Below are 21458 nucleotides of genomic sequence, written 5' to 3'. Positions count from 1 at the left end.
TTCCATTTTGTTGTTTTCCATTTTGTTGTTTTCCATTTTGTTGTTTTCCATTTTGTTGTTTTCCATTTTGTTGTTTTCCATTTTGTTGTTTTCCATTTTGTTGTTTTCCATTTTGTTGTTTTCCATTTTGCTGTTTTCCACTTTCGCTCTACCATACAATTCTTGTTTTAAAATATGTTTTTGTGTTAAAAGCATGCATAATATAACCACTTAAAAAAAAAATTTTTTTAAGATGCATATTAGAATGTACAGGAATAGATCATCGATTCTACATCTATTAGTTCATTGACAAGATATACTTTCCCATAATTTAAAACAGTTTCATATAATTCATTTAAAACATCATCATTGGAAATAGTGTTTGAATTCCCAACAATAACTATATGCCTTTTAGCTCTAGTAATTGCTACATTTAATCTTCTATAGTCTTTTAGAAATCCTATATTTTTAAAATAATTTGAACAAACTAATGAAAAAATAACAATTTCTTTTTCTCTTCCCTGAAATGAATCAACTGTAGATATTTCTATTTTTTTATATTCGTTAATATAATTTTTATTATTAAAAAAATTATCATGAAGCATACTCCTTAAAATATTCATTTGTTTAGAATACGGTGTTATAATGCATATATCATTTGCATCTATTTTATCTATTTTAATCATAAATTCGATTAATTTATAAATAAAATAAGCTTCTCCAATATTACCTCTAGATTTATTACTTAAATTTATAATTTCATCAATATTTATTTTTACAATATTATTTAATTCTTCATCGTTTAATTTGCATAATTTATCTTCTTCACTATCTTTATCAATAACATTATATTGATCATTATTTCCAATCTGTATTTTTATTTTTATTCCCTCTAAATTATCTTCTCTTTTTTTTGATTCATCCCCGTTTCCTATCCCTCGTTTGCTATTATAATTCTTCATAATTGTTTTATCATTTTTTTTTTTGCTGGATTCATCATTATCGATACTTTTTATTTGGTGACTTTTCTTTTCTTTCATTTCAAAATTTATCATGTCTTCATTTTTTGTATCATCTAAAAATTCATCAAAACCATCTGTCTCTATCCAAGTAATAGGATAATATTTATATTTTTTTATTTCAACTTGTTCTGAATTTATTTCATTTTGTTCATTACATGAATTAGCTTCCTTTTTATTATCAATAGAATTAAAATTTTTTCCTTTTTTTTTGTTTTTTTGATTTTTTTTGTTTTTTACCCCTTGTTCATATTCACCATTTTTCAATTCGTTACTCTTATTTCCTACAATATCATCAACTTTTATATTTTTGCATGATTTGTGTGAATTTAACTTATTTTCATAAAAAATTTTGTTTGACCAAATTAAAATGTTATGATTCATCCTATATTGTATATTTAGCAAAAATGATATATTTTCTTTATATTTATTTACCAAACGTTCAAACATTGTAATATTTAATTTATTATTGTTTTTGTTATATTTAATTAATGGAGATAATTGCTTATGATCTCCAAATAAAAAGACATTTTTTTTTGCCAAAGAAATTGGTATATAACACAAGGGCTCAGTACATTGACAGCATTCATCTATACATACAACATCAAATAAAAAATTTGACATTTTGACAAACTTATTTAATTCATAATTAGAACTACTAGAACATGTTGAAAATACAACATTGTTTTTTTCTATTAACTCTTTAAAGAATATATTTTTTTTTTTTTTTTTACTTTTATTTAATATTTTTATTTCATATTTTAAGTTCATTATACTTCTTTTATCAAAATTTCCTTTTTCATTTTTTTTTTTTTTTTTTAATTTTAAAATTTCAGATTTTAATTTTTCAATATCATTATCTATATCTGCGCACATTTTATAACTATCACATTCTTTTATTTTTTCATCATAACTATACTTCCACAATATTTTTTTTATTTTACTTTTTAACCCTATACGAAAAACATTTTTTATATTCATATTTACACATTTTTCTAGTATATTATCCACTGATACATTACTAGGCCCAGTTACTAAAATTTTACAATTTTTATTTTTTATTAATTGAAATATAATTTCACATAAAACGGTTGTTTTCCCAGTTCCAGGTGGCCCATGTACACAAAAAATATTATCAGAATATAGACAATGATATACTGCTTTTTTTTGGCTCCAATTTAAGTTTTGATTTCCCCAATTTATTTTATTACATTTGTAAATATAATCTGATATATTTATACCTGATTCGTGATTAGTCAATGAGTTGGAATTTGTCTGATTAATTTCATCTTGGTTTTGTTCAGAAAAAAGAGGCAAAATTTTTTTTAGAAAAAGGTTTTGAGTCGGTATTTGATCTAAAAAGAGAATTTTTAATATGTCAGTTGGATTTTCCAACGATTTTTTGATCAATTGAATAGCTTGAATTTGTCTATTTGTGGATATTTCACTATTAATTAAACAAATATCAAAATATGATTTTTCAGATAGCATATAAGGATTTGAAATATTAAGTTCTTTACATAACATATCTATATTATTTATTAAAATATTTATTTTATTTTTTTTTATTTTATTAACTGTACATGTATATATACCTATATTATCACTCATTGTTAAACTATTACTCACATTTTTATCATTATCAATTTTATATTTTTTTCTTTTTTTTGAAAAATGTATTACACTTCCTTTACTAAATAAATTATGATTAAAATTTTCTAAATTTTCATCATCACTTAAATCATTAGTGTCCATATTTTTTTTTTTTTTTACTAATTTTAAAATATAAGAATTATTATTCCCTCCATAATGTTTTGTAACATCTTTAATCGTCAAATTATTTAATAAAATTCCTTTTTCAACTAATTCTTCTTTATTTAAATGTTCATAACATAGTTCGATTTCTTTATTTTCATAAATATTTTCCAATTTAATTAACTTTTCAAAATAATCCAAAATCTTTGTTTTATTCAATTCCCCCATTGTAAGTCTATTATTATTTTTTTTTTAATCACAAAATAGCCTTTATTTCAAAACACACAAATAAAAACTGTGAAAGTATTCTAAAAAAATGAAAAATATAAATGATTGGATAAAGTAAAATTGTTATAGAAAAAAAAATGCACGAAAAATATTAATATATTTGTTCACAACTCCAAACCCTTTCCATTTTGAGATAAGTCTGTCAAAAAATCGGCGGAAGCGTATGTATCAAAAAGGGAAACATATTTTACCCTTGATTATTTTATTATATATTTTTTTTTTTTATTATTTTTATATTTTCCACCACTATTTCGTTATTTCAATTTTAAAACGTCGGTATGTTCATCTCAAACCGAGAGATAGAAATAGAAAAAATAAAATAGCCAAAAAAAAAAAAAAAATTAAAATGAAATTTAATAAAATATAAAACAAAAGTAGCTATTATATACACAAAGGGAAATATCAATCAAAACTATGCACATATATTATCTATATTTATGCATAAATATGTTTGTGAACAAGATTTCTGCAACTTGGTACTCAGAATAATGCAAAAGATATTAAGGAGAATTAAATAGAATTGAAAATAAACAAATAAATAGTAGGATTAAAATAGTAACATCGGAAGGAAATAATATTGCCTAATTTTCATGATTGATATTCAAAAATATAAATTTAAATAACTACATAATATTCGAAATAATAATAAATGTGCAAAATATATAAATTATAAAAATGTATTTACTTTATAATATAATCATAAATATTATATTGTATGTATGAATAAATGTGTTTAGTTTGATTTTCAATTATCAAATTTTTTAATTAGGATGTTTTTATTTGATTTTGAGCAAAGTTTATATTTTTGTTAATTTTTTACTCTTAAATTATTTAAAATCATGTTATATACTAAATTATATTTGTAGAAATATATAATGGGAAATATAAATTCTATTCAAACAAAAAATTACATAAAATTTGAAAAATATTATTATGCTGGGGATTTGAATGTAGATAATTTGCCACATGGTAGGGGATTAATGTTATATGAAAATGGAAATTCATTTTTTGGGCATTTTATAAATGGTAAAAAACATGGTAAAGGAATATATATCGATAAAAATTTAACAAAATACATTTCAAAATGGAAATATGATCATATTTCAAATAAAGTTAAAGTTAAACAATTTGACAGTGATATTGTTTATTTATTTTATTATAAAAATGGTTTAATTGATCATTGCAAGGTTTATGAGTATATATCAAATAAGAAAAAAAAAAAAAAAAAAAAAAACGATGGAATACTAGAAGACAGTGAAATACAAAATCGATCGATAAATTTTGAAAAAGACAATATTATGATAATTCAAAATTGCCAAGAAAAATCAATTGTTAATAAAAAAGAAGAAATTATTGATATACCTAATAATAAGTACAATGAAAATGATGATACTGATAAAGTAGATAATTTTTCAAAGAAAATAAACCTAGAGCAATCTCAAAACAATATGTTAAAATATAAAAAAAAAAAAACATTTGATGAAATGAACTCTTTAAATGATTCCATATTTTGCTCATCATGTGAATCTACTTCTAAATCAATTGGATCAGATTATATTTCACATTTTGAAAAAAAAGAAAAACAAATAAATAAACAAGAAGACGAACTTAAAAAATCGAAGGAAAATTATATGAACCATAGTGAATACAGTAATTCATCAACTAACTTTGAAAATAACAAAATAAAAGACATATCTGACGAAAGTATTATGCTAAGGCTAAAAAATATAATAAACAATAATACAGATTTAAAAATTGAAAATTATGAGCTGTGGAATAAAGAACAAGTAGCACAGTGGCTTAGTTTGTGTAATGTTCCTATGAAATGGGCTTTAAGCGTTTATAAAAATAATATTAATGGCCAAAGATTAAATAACTTAAACTTATATTTTATAAGAAATAAACTTGGAATATTATCATATGGGCAAGCTATCAAATTTTTACAACTTATAAAAAACCTGCGCGTTACGGCTTACAACACAAGGTTTTCTAATACGTTGAACTTAGAAGAATATGAAATTTACCTAAAAAAAAAAATGAAAAAAAAAAAAATGAGAGAAAACAAAGACGGTGAATACACAGCGACAACAAGTAGCCAAGCAGAAGACTTTCAGAAAAATAATCAAAAAATAATAATGAATCAAATTAAATCAATGATAGACCAAAAAAATGATGACGATAAATCGTTTTCAGATAAAATAAAAAATGGATTTTTCAAAGGAAATACAAATATCAGAAATCTACAAAATTTAGTAATAAATTCAATATGGAATAAAAGTAAAGATGAATTTAAAATTCCTATTGATGAAAATAATGTTCCTATGAATATCGAAAAAGGAAAGGAATTAAATACTAATGACCAAATTACAGGAAAAAAAAAAAAAAAATTAAAAAATAAATATATTAATCATATTCAAAAAAATATATCTATGTTAAAAAAATTAAATAACGCATCTAATGAATCACAATCAAGTAATGAATCCGTCACACAAATATTATCTACCTCTTCAGAATCATCCTTTGCAAATATACATTCTGGTTTATCCTCGAAAATGCTATTTCACGACAAATTGGAGCCCGAACCTATTAAGCCAAATAAAGAAAAGGAGGAAAACAACCCGAATCTTTCTCCTATTATAAATTCTAAAAATGAAACTAACTTATTAAACGATTCAAACCCAACAAAATTACAAGATGAACTACCAAAATCACCCTGTTCGATAGACTCAGAAAGTTCATCAGAAAAATCGTCAGAAACATCGTCAGAAACATCTTCGTTTTGCTCCGAACATAGCGAGTTTGCCAACTTTCACAATAATAACAAAATAGTAAAATATAGCAATAATATATACATCAATAGCAGTTTGGCATTTTCATATATATATAGCTTTATAATACCTCCAGAAAATTTAACATTTTTGTATCAAATAAGAAATTATTATGTTAGAGATGTAGAAAATGATTTGAATCCAAACAATGAATTAGATTTTTGTGATAGTTTTAACTTTTACAAAAATTGTGAAATTATTAAAAATAGAATAATAAACCCTGGTATTAGAAATTGCTCATATGCATCAAATCATTCTAAATTCCAACAAAATAAAAATAGAAAATATTTTAATTATAGTGATTGTAAAAATGAAAGAAAAAAGACAAAACCCCAAAAAATGAAAAGTAGAGTATTTAGAGGTAGATATATGGGTAAAGATGTCGCTATAAAAGTTTTAGTTGGAAATATAAAAAATTTTACAAAATTTCATAAAGTTTTATATAAGTTATATATTTTAAGGCATACTAATATAGCATTAATAATGGGTGTTTCAATTAGCTATCCTTTTGTTTTTATAATATATGAATATATAAAAAATTTATGTCTATTTTCTTATTTGCATTGTGTAAAATATAAACATATTTATGTAAGCAAACTTTTAAAATATTATCAAAAAAAATTCATAAATCAAAATTTTCAACAACAAAATAATACAATGTCTAGTGATAGAAAATATATTTCAAATGATGATAATGAAAAAATTAATTTTGATTCGAGGAATATTTTAAGAAACAAACTTTTAGAAATAAAATGCAAAAATAATGCAAAAAATAAAATAACCGAAAAAAATAATTTAAAAGATGAACAGATTTATTCTTCATCAACGTCAATCAAATCTTTAGACACTAGTTCATCTAATATGAATAATACAAAACTAAAAAATATAAATTTTAACAAGAACCGATATATAAATAAAATACATTCCATGTTCAGAAATAAAAATAATATATTGTGTGGTAATTATTATTATTTATTTAGAAAAAAGAAAAACAATATATCTATATCACACGAACATAAAAACAGTGATCGAACAATCTTCACAAATGAGTCACAAAATTTATTAAAAAATAAAATATCCCAAAAAAAAATAAATAAAAAATTAAACTTTAAAGCTAAAATCAAAATAAATCGTCCATATGCCTTTCCACCACTTCAAGAAGATTTTAATTTTTATTTAGAAAAAAAAAAAAAAAAAAAAAAAATTTTATTTAGTTATCTAAAAACACATTCCTATTTTAAATCGAAAAAATGTGACAGCAGAAAAAACAAATTGTCTGATCATCAAATAATGAAAATCATCATGTAAAAAAAAAAAAATAAATAAAAAAAATAATAAAAATAATAATAATAGTGATAATAATAATGATAATAATAATAATAGTGATCATAATAATGATAATAAATTACTATTATTTCCTATAAAATGCACATTCATCATTACATTCTTTTCATTTTCATCAGGGACATTACCCTAGCTTGCTCTTATTTGGAAAAACAAAAGGTATTATATTTGCGTATCTAACTATTCCACTTTATTGCATAAACATTTAATGTGCATACATGCATCCTAAAATTATATAAAACTCTATACATTTTTTTTGCATTTATTTCCACATGTGTATATAACCTTATTAATACAATCAGGTACGATGGATAAACCTCAAACCGACTAATATTTTACTTGACGGATCTCTAAATGCAAAAATATCGGATTTTGGAATTAAAGAAATAGAACAATGTCTCGACATAAATATTGATTATTCTTATATAGTTTTTCCAAATAATGTAATCAAATTTAATAATAAGCACTTCAAAAATAAAATCAAAAAAATAAAAATTGTGAATAAGGGTTCAGAGGATATGCTCCATGTATTTAGTTCCAAAAATCATATTTATAAATATAATACACGAGAAATTAATGTATCTTCAAATACCCATAATTCCTCTGTTTTTTTTTGGACATCCCCTGAAGTAAACAAAAAAAACAAATGCATAAATATATTACATATATGAATAAATTCAGAGTATATACCCTACCTCTTATTTATTTACTATAGGATTAACTTATTCATAACATATTTATTTAATTTATAGATATTAAAGGGGAAACAAAGTCCAAGTTTATATTCAGACGTATATGCTTATGGTATTATACTATGGGAACTTGTAAGGCTAAATTGGATATCAATTAAATATAAACAAAATAAAAAAACATAAAAAAAATGAATAAATGAAACAAGTCATATCATGTTACATAAATCTGTAATTAGCAAATATAATTCCAAAAAATATTTTTATTTTTTTCTTTCAGATGACAAATAGTGTTCCTTTTAATTATCGTTTTAAATCTCATCTTTTGGTATAAGCATATGTCTATTAATATGCGTGTCAATCTTTATGAAAAATATAAATAAAAATTTATATACATTTCATATTTATGCATAACATCGATTTATTATTATTTCATTATAGGCTTCAGTTGGATATGCCAAAGAATCATTACCCTTTCAAAATATTCCACCTTTTATTAAAGTATTATAAAAAAATATCAATATAAAATAAGCCACATTCATTTATCCCCAAAAATGTTGCATTTTTTTTTTTCTTTTTAGAATTTAATAAAGAGTTGTATTAATAGGAACAAATATAAAAGACCTACATTTGATAGAATTTTAATTGAAATTTCAATGATATACGAACAGGTATAGTTTATAAACAAACATAGTTTCCTCATATTTTCACTTTTTCATTTTTTTCATTTGCTCAACTCATATATCCTCTCTTTTCAGATTAACCCTAAGGAAGAGGACGCTTTAATGTCTTTTATGGATGGATAGTAAATATGTTATAACAAAAGTTAAATAAATTTTACTAAAAAAACTAAATTATCAATTTATATACAAATATCACATTGGAATTTGCTTTTTTTTTCATTATATTTGTATGTTAAGTGTTATATGCCCATTTTTTTTTGTGTTAATTTTATTTGATTTTTTTGACATTTTGAAATTAATAATTCATCCCTTATTATATAGCAATATTCTTCATTTTTCCTAATTTTTGTGTAAATACACTTAATTACAATAACATATATATTTCTGTTTCGTGTGTACCTCTTTAATTAGTATACTTATATTTAATGTTATTATATACGAAAATATATAATAAGCTTAATATTAAGCTTAAATTTTTTTTTTTAAAATTTTTTTTTCTCCAAACACAACGAATATACAACATATGAAAAAAAAAGGGAAAATATGTATACAATATATATGGATATTTTTCTTATATAAAATATTTAAAAAAAAAAATACATAATTATATATTTATAAAAATATTATTTTCTTTAGCTATTTTTAAGAAAAAATGTCTAACTTTTATGAAAATGATGATGATGTTCTTCAAATGATACAACAAATAAAAAAAATAACTAATGAGTCAAAAAGAAAATTTGAACATGAAATAGATTATTTAGTCAAAGATACAAAAAATTGTTTAATTAACACTGTTAATCATGAAAAAAATGCTATAAAAAATACAGCAGAGGAAAAATTAAATAAATATCGTGAAAATATTTTAAAACAGGAAAAAAATATTAAAGAAAAACATAGAATATATCAAAAATTGAAAACCGAATTAGCTGAAGTAGCAAACAATTACAAAAATAAAATTAAGGTTATTTATTTTAAACATTTTAGAATATATTTATTTAACTATATAAAATCTTCAATTCATTATATATAATGTGCATTTATATACATTTCCTTATATATAATTTATACACAAATATGTTTATATATTTGTATTTTAAGATAAACCCTTTCTATTTTTTACTTTTTTTGTATTTTTTAACTTTTAAAGGACTTCTATAAGGAAACAGAAAACATCATAAATGTTTATGAATCTGAAAAAAAGGAATTAGAGACATTAGAAGATAGGGAGTGGAAAGAATTAAATGCTCAATCAATTGAAATTCTAAACAAAACTAAATCTAAAATATATGCCAATAAAGAAGAAACTAACGAAAAACTTAGAAAAGTTTTAAAGTCAATACTTTAATATTAGTATTTTATTTTTTCGATTTATTTAATTTTATTTGTTCTTCGTCTATCAGTTTATTCATTTATTTTATATATCATGCCATATTTTTTATATTAAAAATTTTGCTTAATTGTAATATAATCTTTTAAATTATAAGTTAGCTTAATAAATACATATATCCTTAAATGATCCCTGTAATACTACACTTATTAACACATTTCAATGTATAGCCAAAAATTATTGCTTTATACATATATAAAAATATATGAAGCAAATTGTTAAAAGAAAACACCTTATCCATCATATCTTTATTTTACTTTTTCACGATTATTATTTTATATTCTTAATTTGTAAAATTGTTACAATAAATCAAAATATATAGTAAAAAAAAATTATATACAATATATGTACATGATTAAATGTTATTTAACTAAGGCAAACAATGAATTTGTTCTCCAAACAAATAAAATATTTAATTTATTTTATTCCTAATTTATTTATTTTATTATTTATTTTTTTTATATAAGGAAAATAAAAGTTATATGAAAAGAAGGCATTTAAAATATACACGCGTATATATATTATTTATTATGTACCTTAATATGTTTAATTATATAGTAAAAAAGGATGTCATATTTCTTTCTTTTCATGGTCTATAAACTGTAGCTAAATGTTTCTATGTATTTTAATTTCAAATTATTTTTTAATATATTTTATTTTTTTTTATATTTAGATTTTATATATACATATATATTATTCAACCTGTATTATATATATGTATAATTTTTCTCGTACTACCATTTTTATCTTTCCTTTATCCTTTTTTTTATTTATTTTATACAATTTTAATAGCTAACAACAAAATTTACATATACAGAATGTAATTAAAGCATAAATAGTTAGTTCATTTATAAATTTAATTGTATTATTTTATATTCAACATCTTTTGGTGTTAAGAGTGTGAAAAAGTAGCTTAAATACAAATTTAAAAAAAGTTAAAATTTGTAATACACATTTTTATATGCTCATATTTTATTTATGTTTTGTATATGTACTATATTAATTATTAAAAGCTTTTAATTGACAAATTTTACACATTGGCAACTGTTTGTAGTTGTATAATATTAAATGCGTAACATATTGTTAAAAAAGTAAGAACATACTTTATACATATTATTATAGACATATTATAATATATCAACTTCAGTTAGTATATCTATATGCAACTATTCAAATATTAGACATTATCACGAAAAAAAATATATTGAAAACATGTATAATTATATTTGTTCGATTTTTTTTATTATTCTATGCCTTATATACTTATGTTAATATAATGATTCTTATTGACATCAAAAATATATTCATATGCTTTATTATATGTTACCACTAAAATAATATATGTTGGCATTTCATTATTTAATAATAATTTTTCCTTGTTTTCTTTTTTATTACAGAAAATATTTCAAAGCAATTAATATTAAAAATAAGGACTATGGTGGTAAGAACTTGCATGCTTTATGGAAATATTTGCATATACTATATATCAAGAAAATAATATGACATATAAAATGAAAAATACTTATTTAATAAAAATTATGAGAATTACGCAGTAGTGTTGCATTTTTTAAGATAATTATAATATATTATTGCTCTATATAAAAAAAGGAAAAGAAAAAGGCCCAATACGTCCATAGTATTTATATGATTAATAATATCCCATTAATTGTCATTTCTCAATAATTTTTTTTTTTTTTTCATTTTTTTTTCCCTTAGTTTCCTTTAACTTTGTTAAAATGCTCTCAAAATCAACCAGTGGTAATATATAAGAATAAAACAAATTATCACAACATTGATTTTTTAATTGCCTAGCATTATTTACATTTCTTTGAATATGCTATTATCTTAATAGTCAATTAGCCATTTTATTATTTTTGTTATAAATATTATGACTTGTTCAGATGGTTGAGCTAAAGAATGGAGAAACTTATAGTGGATTTTTAGTATTTTGTGATCGATTTATGAATTTACATATGAAAAATATAATATGCACATCAAAAGATGGAGATAAATTTTGGAAAATATCTGAGTGTTATGTTAGAGGGAGTAGTGTGAAATATATTCGAGTACAAGATCAAGCTATAGAAAACGCCATTGAGGAAACGGCTGAGCGTAATAACAAATAATTAATATCTGAATAAAATAAAAAGTTTTTAAAGCATTATTTTATTATTTATATTTTTTTTTTTGTATTTATAGAAAAATCGAGAAATGCCGGAAGAGGTCGAGGTGGCGTAAGGGGAAGTGGACGCAATAGAGGCCGAGGGTTTGGTAGGGGAACAGACAAAAGAGGTGGAAAAGCTGGAAATATAAGAACAACTGGGCGAGGGGGACATTAAAATTAAGATTTGTTCATGTATATATATATATAAATTGTTGTACCGAAGTGTATATATGTGGAATCTTCTATATATATTATTATTAGTATATATTAAATTATAAATGCGTGTATCGATAAACTTAAATTTTTTTTTTTAATTTTATATATTTTTTTATTGTTTCCTATAACACCATATATATTTATTAAAATGCGCGGTTATGTATTTAACACCATTTGCTAATTATTGTTGCTGTAAATAATGCAAAATAATGCATAAAAATATCTATATATATATATATATATTATAAATATATTTATTTGTATATATATTGATATTAATTCTATATTGGTTAATTTGGCACTACATTATGATTATCCTTATATATAATTTTCTTCAATATTCTATTTACTTTTAAATAATAAAAACTATTATATCTTATTTAATAAATATCATTAAAAATACACATTTTAATTTGAATAAATAAACCTTTCATTTTATTGGAATTTATATTGTAACAAAAAAAAAACAAGAGTATACTTATAATGCGTTTGTACAATTCGAGGCTTATAGTATATTTTTTGCATCTTTGCATAATAAAAATATATAATATATATGTATGTATGAATTGTAAAGGAATATATATATATAATGATATTGTAGACAAATGAGATTCACCTTTGTTATAAACTTTTATTAAGTGTATTTTGAAGGTATTTCTTTTTTATTTTCAAAACTATTTCATTAATATTATTCATATATATAAATGATAGTTTTGTTTTTAGACTATATATTTGTTTATAGAATATGATATTCCTTGAGGGGGATAGAGACTTTGGTAAGTGCCCCCAAATATATAATAATTAAACTGAAAAAATGATCATAATTTTGAATTTATTTCAAAGAATTTAAGAATAAAAATAATAAATTAGAATAATTAAGATAGCCAAAAAATAACATAATCTTTGTTAAATGAACATATATATATTTTGATATAAGCTTTATATTGTGTCTTAAATATATATAGCTAAATGAATATTTCTTTTTTCCTTTCCCAAATCAATATTTGTAACAAAAAATTGAACAAAATAACAAAATCATACTTATTTATTTTTATTAATTTTTACTAATTTTTACTTATTTTTATTAACTTTTACTCATTTTTATTAATTTTTACTCATTTTTATTAATTTTTACTCATTTTTATTAATTTTTTGTTTATTTGTTTTGCCAATTATGTGAAAAACTTAACGCTCAAAGTGCTAATTTACACAAAAGGTGTAATTAAGGATTGAGAAAAAATTAATAAAATAGTAACTATTACTGTGAAAAGAAAGTATCAAAAATAAATAAATAAATAATGGTGATTTTGAAAAAAATAATAAACATTGAAATAGTAAAATAAAAATGTCAATTTAATAAAAATGACGGAAATACGAGTATAATGGTTTTATGGTGTATTCTTATTCACAAAAAAAAACGTATATATATATATATATATATATATATATATTAACAATATAGCAAAATAAAAACCATTAGGAATCCATGGATAGCCCTATATATAATAATACAAAAATTATTTGCATTTTTTTGTTTAGTGTGATATGTACATTATAAAGCCCAAGTCACTATATGGTTATTAGTAAATGAAATATAGAGTCATATATATTAATAATAGCATACATAAATAATAAACTAGCAAATTCATGAAGCAATGTAACAATGAATTAAGCTTTTTCTTTACTCTTATAAATATTTTTTTCAAAATAAATTTACAATTAACAATGTACATGTATGGATAGATAACAATATATATATATATATATATACAATTAAACATATACATATTTATATACATGTTTCATCAACTGAATGACAAATATGGCTATGTCAAATTGTAAAAATATAGAGGAAAACAATATCAGTTTTAATAAGGGCAGAGAAGATGAAATGCATAATGATTTTTTAAAAAAAAAAAAAAGAAGTGAAAATTCGGAGATTGACAATAATAATAAAAATATCAATTCATTTATTAGTGAACAAAATAAGGAAACTTATTGTTCAGGAATAAATGGAAACATCGATGTGTGTGCTAAAAGTTATAATCTAGAATACACAAATGAATTAACAACATGCTATAAAACTTCCGAAAATAATAAAATTTTAATCAATAACCAAGAAATAGAAAGTACACATTTAGAAATGGAAAAAAGCGATATTAATAACATAAACAATTTAAGTAAATATAAAAATGAATTAGATAACAGGATTAAAAGAAAAAATAATCCCTTAAAACAAAATAAAGAAAATAAAAAAATTAAAAAAAATTTCAACAATGAAATAAGACCCATATTAAACGATTCAAATATTCAAAATAACTCTGATTTTGTATACGATATAAATAAAACTAATAATACCACTATATCAGATACAAAATATGACAATTTTAATGAAAATATAAAAACAGAAGTTATCGAAAATAAAGCAATTTTAGTAAAGGAGGTATATAATAACACACTGTCTTATTAAAATTACATATCTCACAAATTAATATTAATGTTCCACATTTGTTTATCACTTTATTTTATGAATATTTTTATGAGTATTTTTTTATGAATATTTTTTTATGAATATTTTTTTATGAAGGCTCTGAAAGAATACCCCAGAATATTCGTAACGAGATTGCCGTTTGAAGTAAACAAAAAAGATCTTGAAAAATATTTTTCAAAATATGGTAAAATTATAGATATATATATCTCAAAAAACCTATCAAACAATAAAAATAAGGGATTCGGATTTGTTTCGTTTGAGAATCAAATTTCTATGGACAAAGTAAGTTGCACTCCTCATTATTCATATTTTTTTACATTATTTTATATTTCCTATGACTTTTTCCATAAAAACAGAAATATATATATATACATATGTGTGCATTGCTTAGGCGCTCAGTGAAAAACTGCACATCATTTGTGGGAAAGAAATAGTTGTTGATGTTGCATCAATGAGGAATTCAAAATCTAAGCATCTTTTTTGTAAGACATGAATATTCACAAGCAATCTATATATATATAGTTATTTTTTCCTCCATTTCTACATCCTCTTATTTCTAAGTTAAAATTTTTTTTTTTTTTTTTCTCTCAAAATATATGCCCCTTAGATCTTCCATATGATCACTATTTGTCGAAGGGTTCAAAAAATGAAAAAAAATATACAAAAAAAATTCAAAATAATAATACAAATTTTAATCCATATCTAAATATACAAAATAATATTAACACAAGAGATATTTCACAAAATATGCGAAATGATTTTTTCATGAGCAATTATTATAATATATACCCTAATAATAATGATAATACATCAATTGATTTATTAAATCATAAATATATTTTCAAAAACAACATTCCATTTCCATATTTTCTACCATTTGGATATAATGCTGATCCAAAGTATTTAAATCAATTATCATATTCAAATTTCACAGATTGTACTACTCCCGATTATTACTGGAATTTTACACAACACTGTAATTGGAATAATTCATATTTACATAATGAAAATATTTATAATTCTAAAAATATGGAACATCCCTACGATTTTTCCAATCCTCAATATATAAATCAAGGTAAAGATGAAAAAAATGTAATAATAAAAAGTTGTAAAACTATAATAATATATATTTTTTTATTGGTTTTGATAATTACATATATTTTTATTAGGCGTCGCTATTTTGAAAAACAAAATGACTAACCAAAATACAATGTTTGAACAAAGTAAATTAACATATCCTACTAATATGACCACATATAGAAGCTACAGAAATAATCACTCATCATGTAAGTAAACAATAAATTATCTTTTGCTCATTTTTATTATTATCTTGACTATTTTGTAATTTCTTCATATTTTTATTTTTGACTATCTATAGTTATTCGCAAATTGCATGGTGTCGACGAATGGAACAAGCGGGAATATAAGTTATTTGTCACAAAATTAAGTAAGCAAATAAAAATATTATATATACATGCACATATATATATGATTATCCTTCCTTATATCTCCACATTTTTTTTTGCTTTATCTTCAGATAGTGTAACTACTATAGAAACCCTTCGAAATTATTTCGAAAGCTATGGAGAGATCATAGATATATATATGCCAAATGGTTATTTGCAAAAAAAATAATAATAATACAGTCCCATTTTGTATGTATATTATTATTTCATTCATTGATATATTATTTTTTAGACATATGCACGAACAAGCCACGGGGGATAGCTTTCGTTACATTCCTTGACAGTGAATGTGTTAAGAAGATATTGTCAAATAAAAATTATAAACATATAATTGACGGAAAAGAAGTAAATATAATTTATCTTTTTTTGTATTGTTCGAAGATTTTTTCTATTTCATAGATTATCAATATATTATCGTTATTTACTTTTTTATTTAAAATAGGTAGTTGTAGATCTAGCAGATCCCGAAACAAAAAGCAAAAAAAATGTATGTTACTCTTGAAGTTTATATATAATTAAAACTCTTTTCAAATATTTGAAGCAAAAACACAGTTTTTATTTAACCTTTTTTCATACCATTTTTATTCTTTTTTGTTTTTATTATATTTTATTTTATTTTATAAATCTATAATTAATATAGTATAATTTGTTACCATTTATTTTAACACATTTATGGGCTCTATAATTCATATCATATACAGCTTCTATATGTATAAATGATATATAAAATCGGTATCTCTATGAATATGCATTTATTATATGCTCAAAATTTTATTTCATTTATTTTAGCTACATATATTTCTCATATTTTCCGTTTTTTTTACATTTGCTCTATGCAAAATTTCTATTTACGTTATCATGATAATATAAAATATTTTTTATGTTTAAAATATTTTTTTATTGAATTCGAAAAATTCGAAAAACTATTTTTTTTATTTTAACTTTTTTTATTGATTCTAATTTATCACTTTTTTATTTGTATTTTTCTTGTTTTTTTACTTATTATAATTTCACATTGTTTTCCAATTTTAACATATTTTATGTGTATATCTTTGTGTATACTTTTCCACATTCTTGGCACAAAAATTAATTTTATCATTATAGAACTACCGCCCTCAAACCAACATTTTTCAAAATTAAAATCATTTACAAAAAAAAAAGTGTATACCTTTGAGTCTTCACACCCTTATATTAAATACCAAAATATGGTGATATTTTTAGGGTATTAAACTATATATATGTATATATAAAATAGAAATAGGCCTTTTTTTTTACTATAAGCCAAATAAATACGCCATTTCTTAATAATATAAATACTACTATTCAATGGGTAATATAATAAAATTAGTCATAAAATAAACATTAAATTTAAGGTGGTATATATAATATATCTTAATAGTAATGAATATACAAGCTTGCTGTTTTAATGCAAAATAGGAATAGAGTTGTATAATAGTATTATATCATCGACTATTGTTTTTTTATTTCCATAAAAACATCCTCCAAAATGGATAAAACTAAAATTGAAGCCCTATTTATATATGACGAAGATATAGAGAAAATTGATAAAACAGTTACTGATGAGGAACTACAGGTACAAAACGCACATAAAATACTTGTCGATAAATATACACATGTATGTATATAAATATCCTGCACTAAGGATATTTTATTCATTTATTAAAAAAAAATAATGAAAATAATTATCCAATATATATATTTAAAGAGAGTTCTTAAATTCACATACTCATTTACAAAATGAGAAGTGACTGCGATATGCCTCCACGTATCCATCCGGTTTTTTACTTAATACATATGATAGGCAGAAAAGGTGCTATACTACTATCCTAACGAAACACATGATATGTCAAAAGTAGCACATGCTAGTGCAATGGAAGGAATATCAGTATTTATAAAACAGTTCAGCAAATCTCATTTAGATCATATAGTAACTACCACAAATTTAATGGTTATAGAAAAATGGTATAAGCGTGTGTTTATTACCATAGTTGCAAAAAATACATGTAAAAATAATAATATGGAAAATTTAGTATGTAAATTATTACATCACATTTTAAAAAACTTCATTTCTATATTTACTTTGCTACATGGTCATATACGTAGCTTTCTGAAATACAAGAAATATAGAACTTCGGGTAAAAAATATATTATATATATATATATATATATCAAAATAATGCAAATTGTTTAAATTATTTAAAGAGTGAAATATGAGGTGTACAATTCTATATCTTTTCCCCAACAATAATATAAACATTTCTAATTTGTTACTCATACAAACATAGAATATATAAGCTAATATTTTTCTTTTTTTCATGATTTGTTTATCAGAAAATATAAATAAAAAAAAAATATTGCAAAACATTTTAGACGATTATGTCTTTACATACATAAACGCTATTAACAATGAGACATTGAGTATATACAATGGTAAGAAAATTCTGCATGCTTTAATTCGATCATATATATAACTAAAGCTATGATAACACTTTATATATGTTTCTTTAAATCCATTTTTTTAGAACTTCAAAGTTTTTATATGTTCCCTGTTGAAAATCATATTTACATTACTGTTCAGGTAAATTTTGTTTTTAGCTAGCTGCTCAATAAAAAAAAAATGCACACACACATGAATACATATATATATGCACATATTTTTTCTTCAACCACTCATTATTATAGAATTTAATTTCATCACTAGTACTTACGCATAAGCGAATAAAACATGGAGCCTTATTTTATGAAGGATATTTTATTTATTCAAGTTTACCGTTAGAAGAAATAAAAGTTATTTACAACTATTTGGTCTCCTATAATGGAATTGTTAGATATATATAAATATATTTTATATGTGTGAAACTACCCAATATATTTTGTCATACAAACATTAAAAATGAGTATATACATTATATGCATTAATTATGTTTTTCTCTTTATTTACAATTTTTTTTTATTTATTTAAGGTCAACAATTTAAAGTTAAATCAACCCCCCTTTAAAAAAATTGCATCATCTGCCGCTACCAACGTAATTTGCAATTTTGTGTATAATTATTTATTCTTATTATTCTCTTATTTTTTACCTTGATATTCCCGGATTAATTGAAAGTTTTATATTTTTCTTATTACATTTTTTATATTTTTTTTCTTGGGCTTATGCTAGACAAACGGGGGCTTATCAAGCTTTGGACGATGTAACTCAGTAGAAGATAAAAATGGATTTCTTCTAGGAATTAAAAAGTAAGAAAAAAGTAAAGTGTTAATTTTTATAAATTTGTTTGCTACCCAACATATACCATTTTATATATGAAAACAAATACATATATTTATTCTGAAAATACTTGAAATAATTAATATACACATATATGTGCTCTTACTTATGCTAATCAATACAAATGCAGATCGTCCGTATTTATGCCAGTTATAACATTAGCAAAAAAAAAAAAATACAAACTAGTTGCATTTATATTTAAGGGGATATTAATAATTTTATTAATCAAAGGTAGTACAATAAAGGATGAAGATTTTGATATTATAATAGATATACAAAATAAATGGAAAAATGAAAATAAAAGTAATATATTTAATTTAAATAGATTAAATGATCACTTACAATTACAATTTAAAAAATATATTAATAGAGATGATGCTATTAAATATTTTTATTACAATAAAATTAACAATTCTGTAAGAGCATCAAATAATAATAAAAAATTTACTCCAGAAGAATTACTTTTAGTATCCCATATTCATCATTTATTTGACACATTTGAAACGAAACAAAATAAGTTCAAATCAAATAAGATTAAAAAATCAAAAAGCGAGGAAATAGAAAAAGAGACAGATACAGAAAACAAAAACAAGGAAACTGAATTATTCATTGCTCAAAATAGTTCCCAAAATAGTGACGACAAAAATTATAACGGCCTTGGTGAAAATGCGAAAACAATCGAGGCAGATCAAAACTCAGAAGCGGGAACAAAGCCAAAGGATTCAGCCAAAGATAAAGATGGACTAATTGAACAGGATAAAAATAATAAGTCTGAAAAATCTGAAAGTAATTGGGAAAAAGCAACAAATTTTTTAGAAAATAAAATAAAAAATCCCAACATTTTAACCACAAAAGCCGAAACAGAAACAGAAAAAAATCCTCAGCCAGTTACAAATAATTTTATATCTATTATAGAAAAAGAAGAAACCCCAAATAATCTGAAAACTAATGAAACAATAACTGAAAATTCTCAAAATAATAATAGTATACAAAATAAAAAATGTGAAAAAAAAAAAATAAAACTTGTCTTTAACCCTGAATTAAATAAAAAAATATTTTATGATGTTAATTATGATCTAAAAATTAAAAAATATTTTTTTAAGGAAGCGAATTCTCCATGGATATTTGGGAAAAGAGAAATGAAAAGAGAAATTTTTATGTTTCTTGATGATAACAAAATGTCTCTTACAAAAGCACAAAATTGTGCCGATCAAATAATGAATAATAATTTTTCTAACATATATATTTGAATTATATTTCTACATATTTTACATTCAATCTGATTAATAATCCATTCTTAATCATAATAAAAGAAAAAAATACGACTACTCGAGTTTGCTACACTCTTATTATGTTGCAATTTTTTCTTGTTTCTTTTTTACACATCACACAACTGTGCAGATATATCCTTTATTATTTTCTCCCTTTTTTTTTCCTTTTTCAACATTCGTACACAAATTTATACCAACCCACTAGAGACGCACATGATACGACATTTCGTGCACTTTATTTGTTTTGAAATCATTTATTAAAATATTTTACAAAAATTCCATACAAGGAATAAAATTCATACATGCATATATATATGTATAAATATCTTTTATCGAGTAAAAATCAATTTTAAATGTTGGAGAACAAAATAATTTCGAAGAAAACTTCACGATATTTTTAAATATACAAATATGTGTATGCTCATATATGTGCGAATTGTAGCATCTAAAAATGCGAAATTATATAAATATGGGGATGCAAATAAAATAATGTTGGGGAATACAATGGATATATACACAATTATTTAAATAATAAAAAAATAGAAAAATAAGAAAAGGAAAATGGGGAAGACAAAATTGGATAGGATT

At 21.9% G+C, this 21458-nt stretch overlaps 6 protein-coding genes across 6 annotated transcripts; 5 read left to right on the top strand and 1 right to left on the bottom strand.

Annotated features, from left to right (window-relative positions):
* Positions 1-239: 239 nt before the first annotated feature.
* PBANKA_0940200 (DNA replication ATP-dependent helicase/nuclease DNA2, putative) lies at positions 240-2981 on the bottom strand (the record flags this gene model as incomplete). Its single annotated transcript, XM_034565015.1, has 1 exon — positions 240-2981. One exon carries the CDS (start codon positions 2979-2981, stop codon positions 240-242), a length of 2742 nt encoding a protein of 913 aa, XP_034421754.1.
* Positions 2982-3916: 935 nt separating this feature from the next.
* PBANKA_0940100 (protein kinase, putative) lies at positions 3917-8708 on the top strand (the record flags this gene model as incomplete). Its single annotated transcript, XM_034565014.1, has 8 exons — positions 3917-7173; positions 7333-7372; positions 7516-7842; positions 7966-8037; positions 8183-8230; positions 8344-8403; positions 8484-8573; positions 8661-8708. 8 exons carry the CDS (start codon positions 3917-3919, stop codon positions 8706-8708), a joined length of 3942 nt encoding a protein of 1313 aa, XP_034421753.1.
* A 529-nt stretch (positions 8709-9237) lies between these two features.
* Positions 9238-9930, top strand: PBANKA_0940000 (conserved Plasmodium protein, unknown function; the record flags this gene model as incomplete). The annotated part of the gene is made up of 2 exons (XM_034565013.1): positions 9238-9546; positions 9733-9930. 2 exons carry the CDS (start codon positions 9238-9240, stop codon positions 9928-9930), a joined length of 507 nt encoding a protein of 168 aa, XP_034421752.1.
* Positions 9931-11407: 1477 nt separating this feature from the next.
* Positions 11408-12311, top strand: PBANKA_0939900 (U6 snRNA-associated Sm-like protein LSm4, putative; the record flags this gene model as incomplete). Its single annotated transcript, XM_034565012.1, has 4 exons — positions 11408-11413; positions 11689-11730; positions 11874-12084; positions 12172-12311. 4 exons carry the CDS (start codon positions 11408-11410, stop codon positions 12309-12311), a joined length of 399 nt encoding a protein of 132 aa, XP_034421751.1.
* A 1854-nt stretch (positions 12312-14165) lies between these two features.
* On the top strand, positions 14166-16811 carry PBANKA_0939800 (nucleic acid binding protein, putative; the record flags this gene model as incomplete). The annotated part of the gene is made up of 9 exons (XM_034565011.1): positions 14166-14795; positions 14940-15125; positions 15235-15325; positions 15451-15918; positions 16013-16129; positions 16222-16290; positions 16381-16458; positions 16542-16654; positions 16752-16811. The coding sequence occupies 9 exons, from the start codon at positions 14166-14168 to the stop codon at positions 16809-16811; spliced, it is 1812 nt and encodes a 603-aa protein (XP_034421750.1).
* A 1005-nt stretch (positions 16812-17816) lies between these two features.
* Positions 17817-20849, top strand: PBANKA_0939700 (conserved protein, unknown function; the record flags this gene model as incomplete). The annotated part of the gene is made up of 8 exons (XM_034565010.1): positions 17817-17903; positions 18132-18465; positions 18662-18760; positions 18853-18908; positions 19013-19153; positions 19294-19356; positions 19492-19568; positions 19730-20849. The coding sequence occupies 8 exons, from the start codon at positions 17817-17819 to the stop codon at positions 20847-20849; spliced, it is 1977 nt and encodes a 658-aa protein (XP_034421749.1).
* Between the last annotated feature and the right edge of the window lie 609 nt (positions 20850-21458).

The sequence above is a fragment of the Plasmodium berghei genome (genome assembly GCF_900002375.2).
Source record: "Plasmodium berghei ANKA genome assembly, chromosome: 9".
NCBI classification, from domain to species: Eukaryota; Apicomplexa; class Aconoidasida; order Haemosporida; family Plasmodiidae; genus Plasmodium; species Plasmodium berghei.
This window is presented reverse-complemented; position numbering and strand designations above follow the sequence as displayed.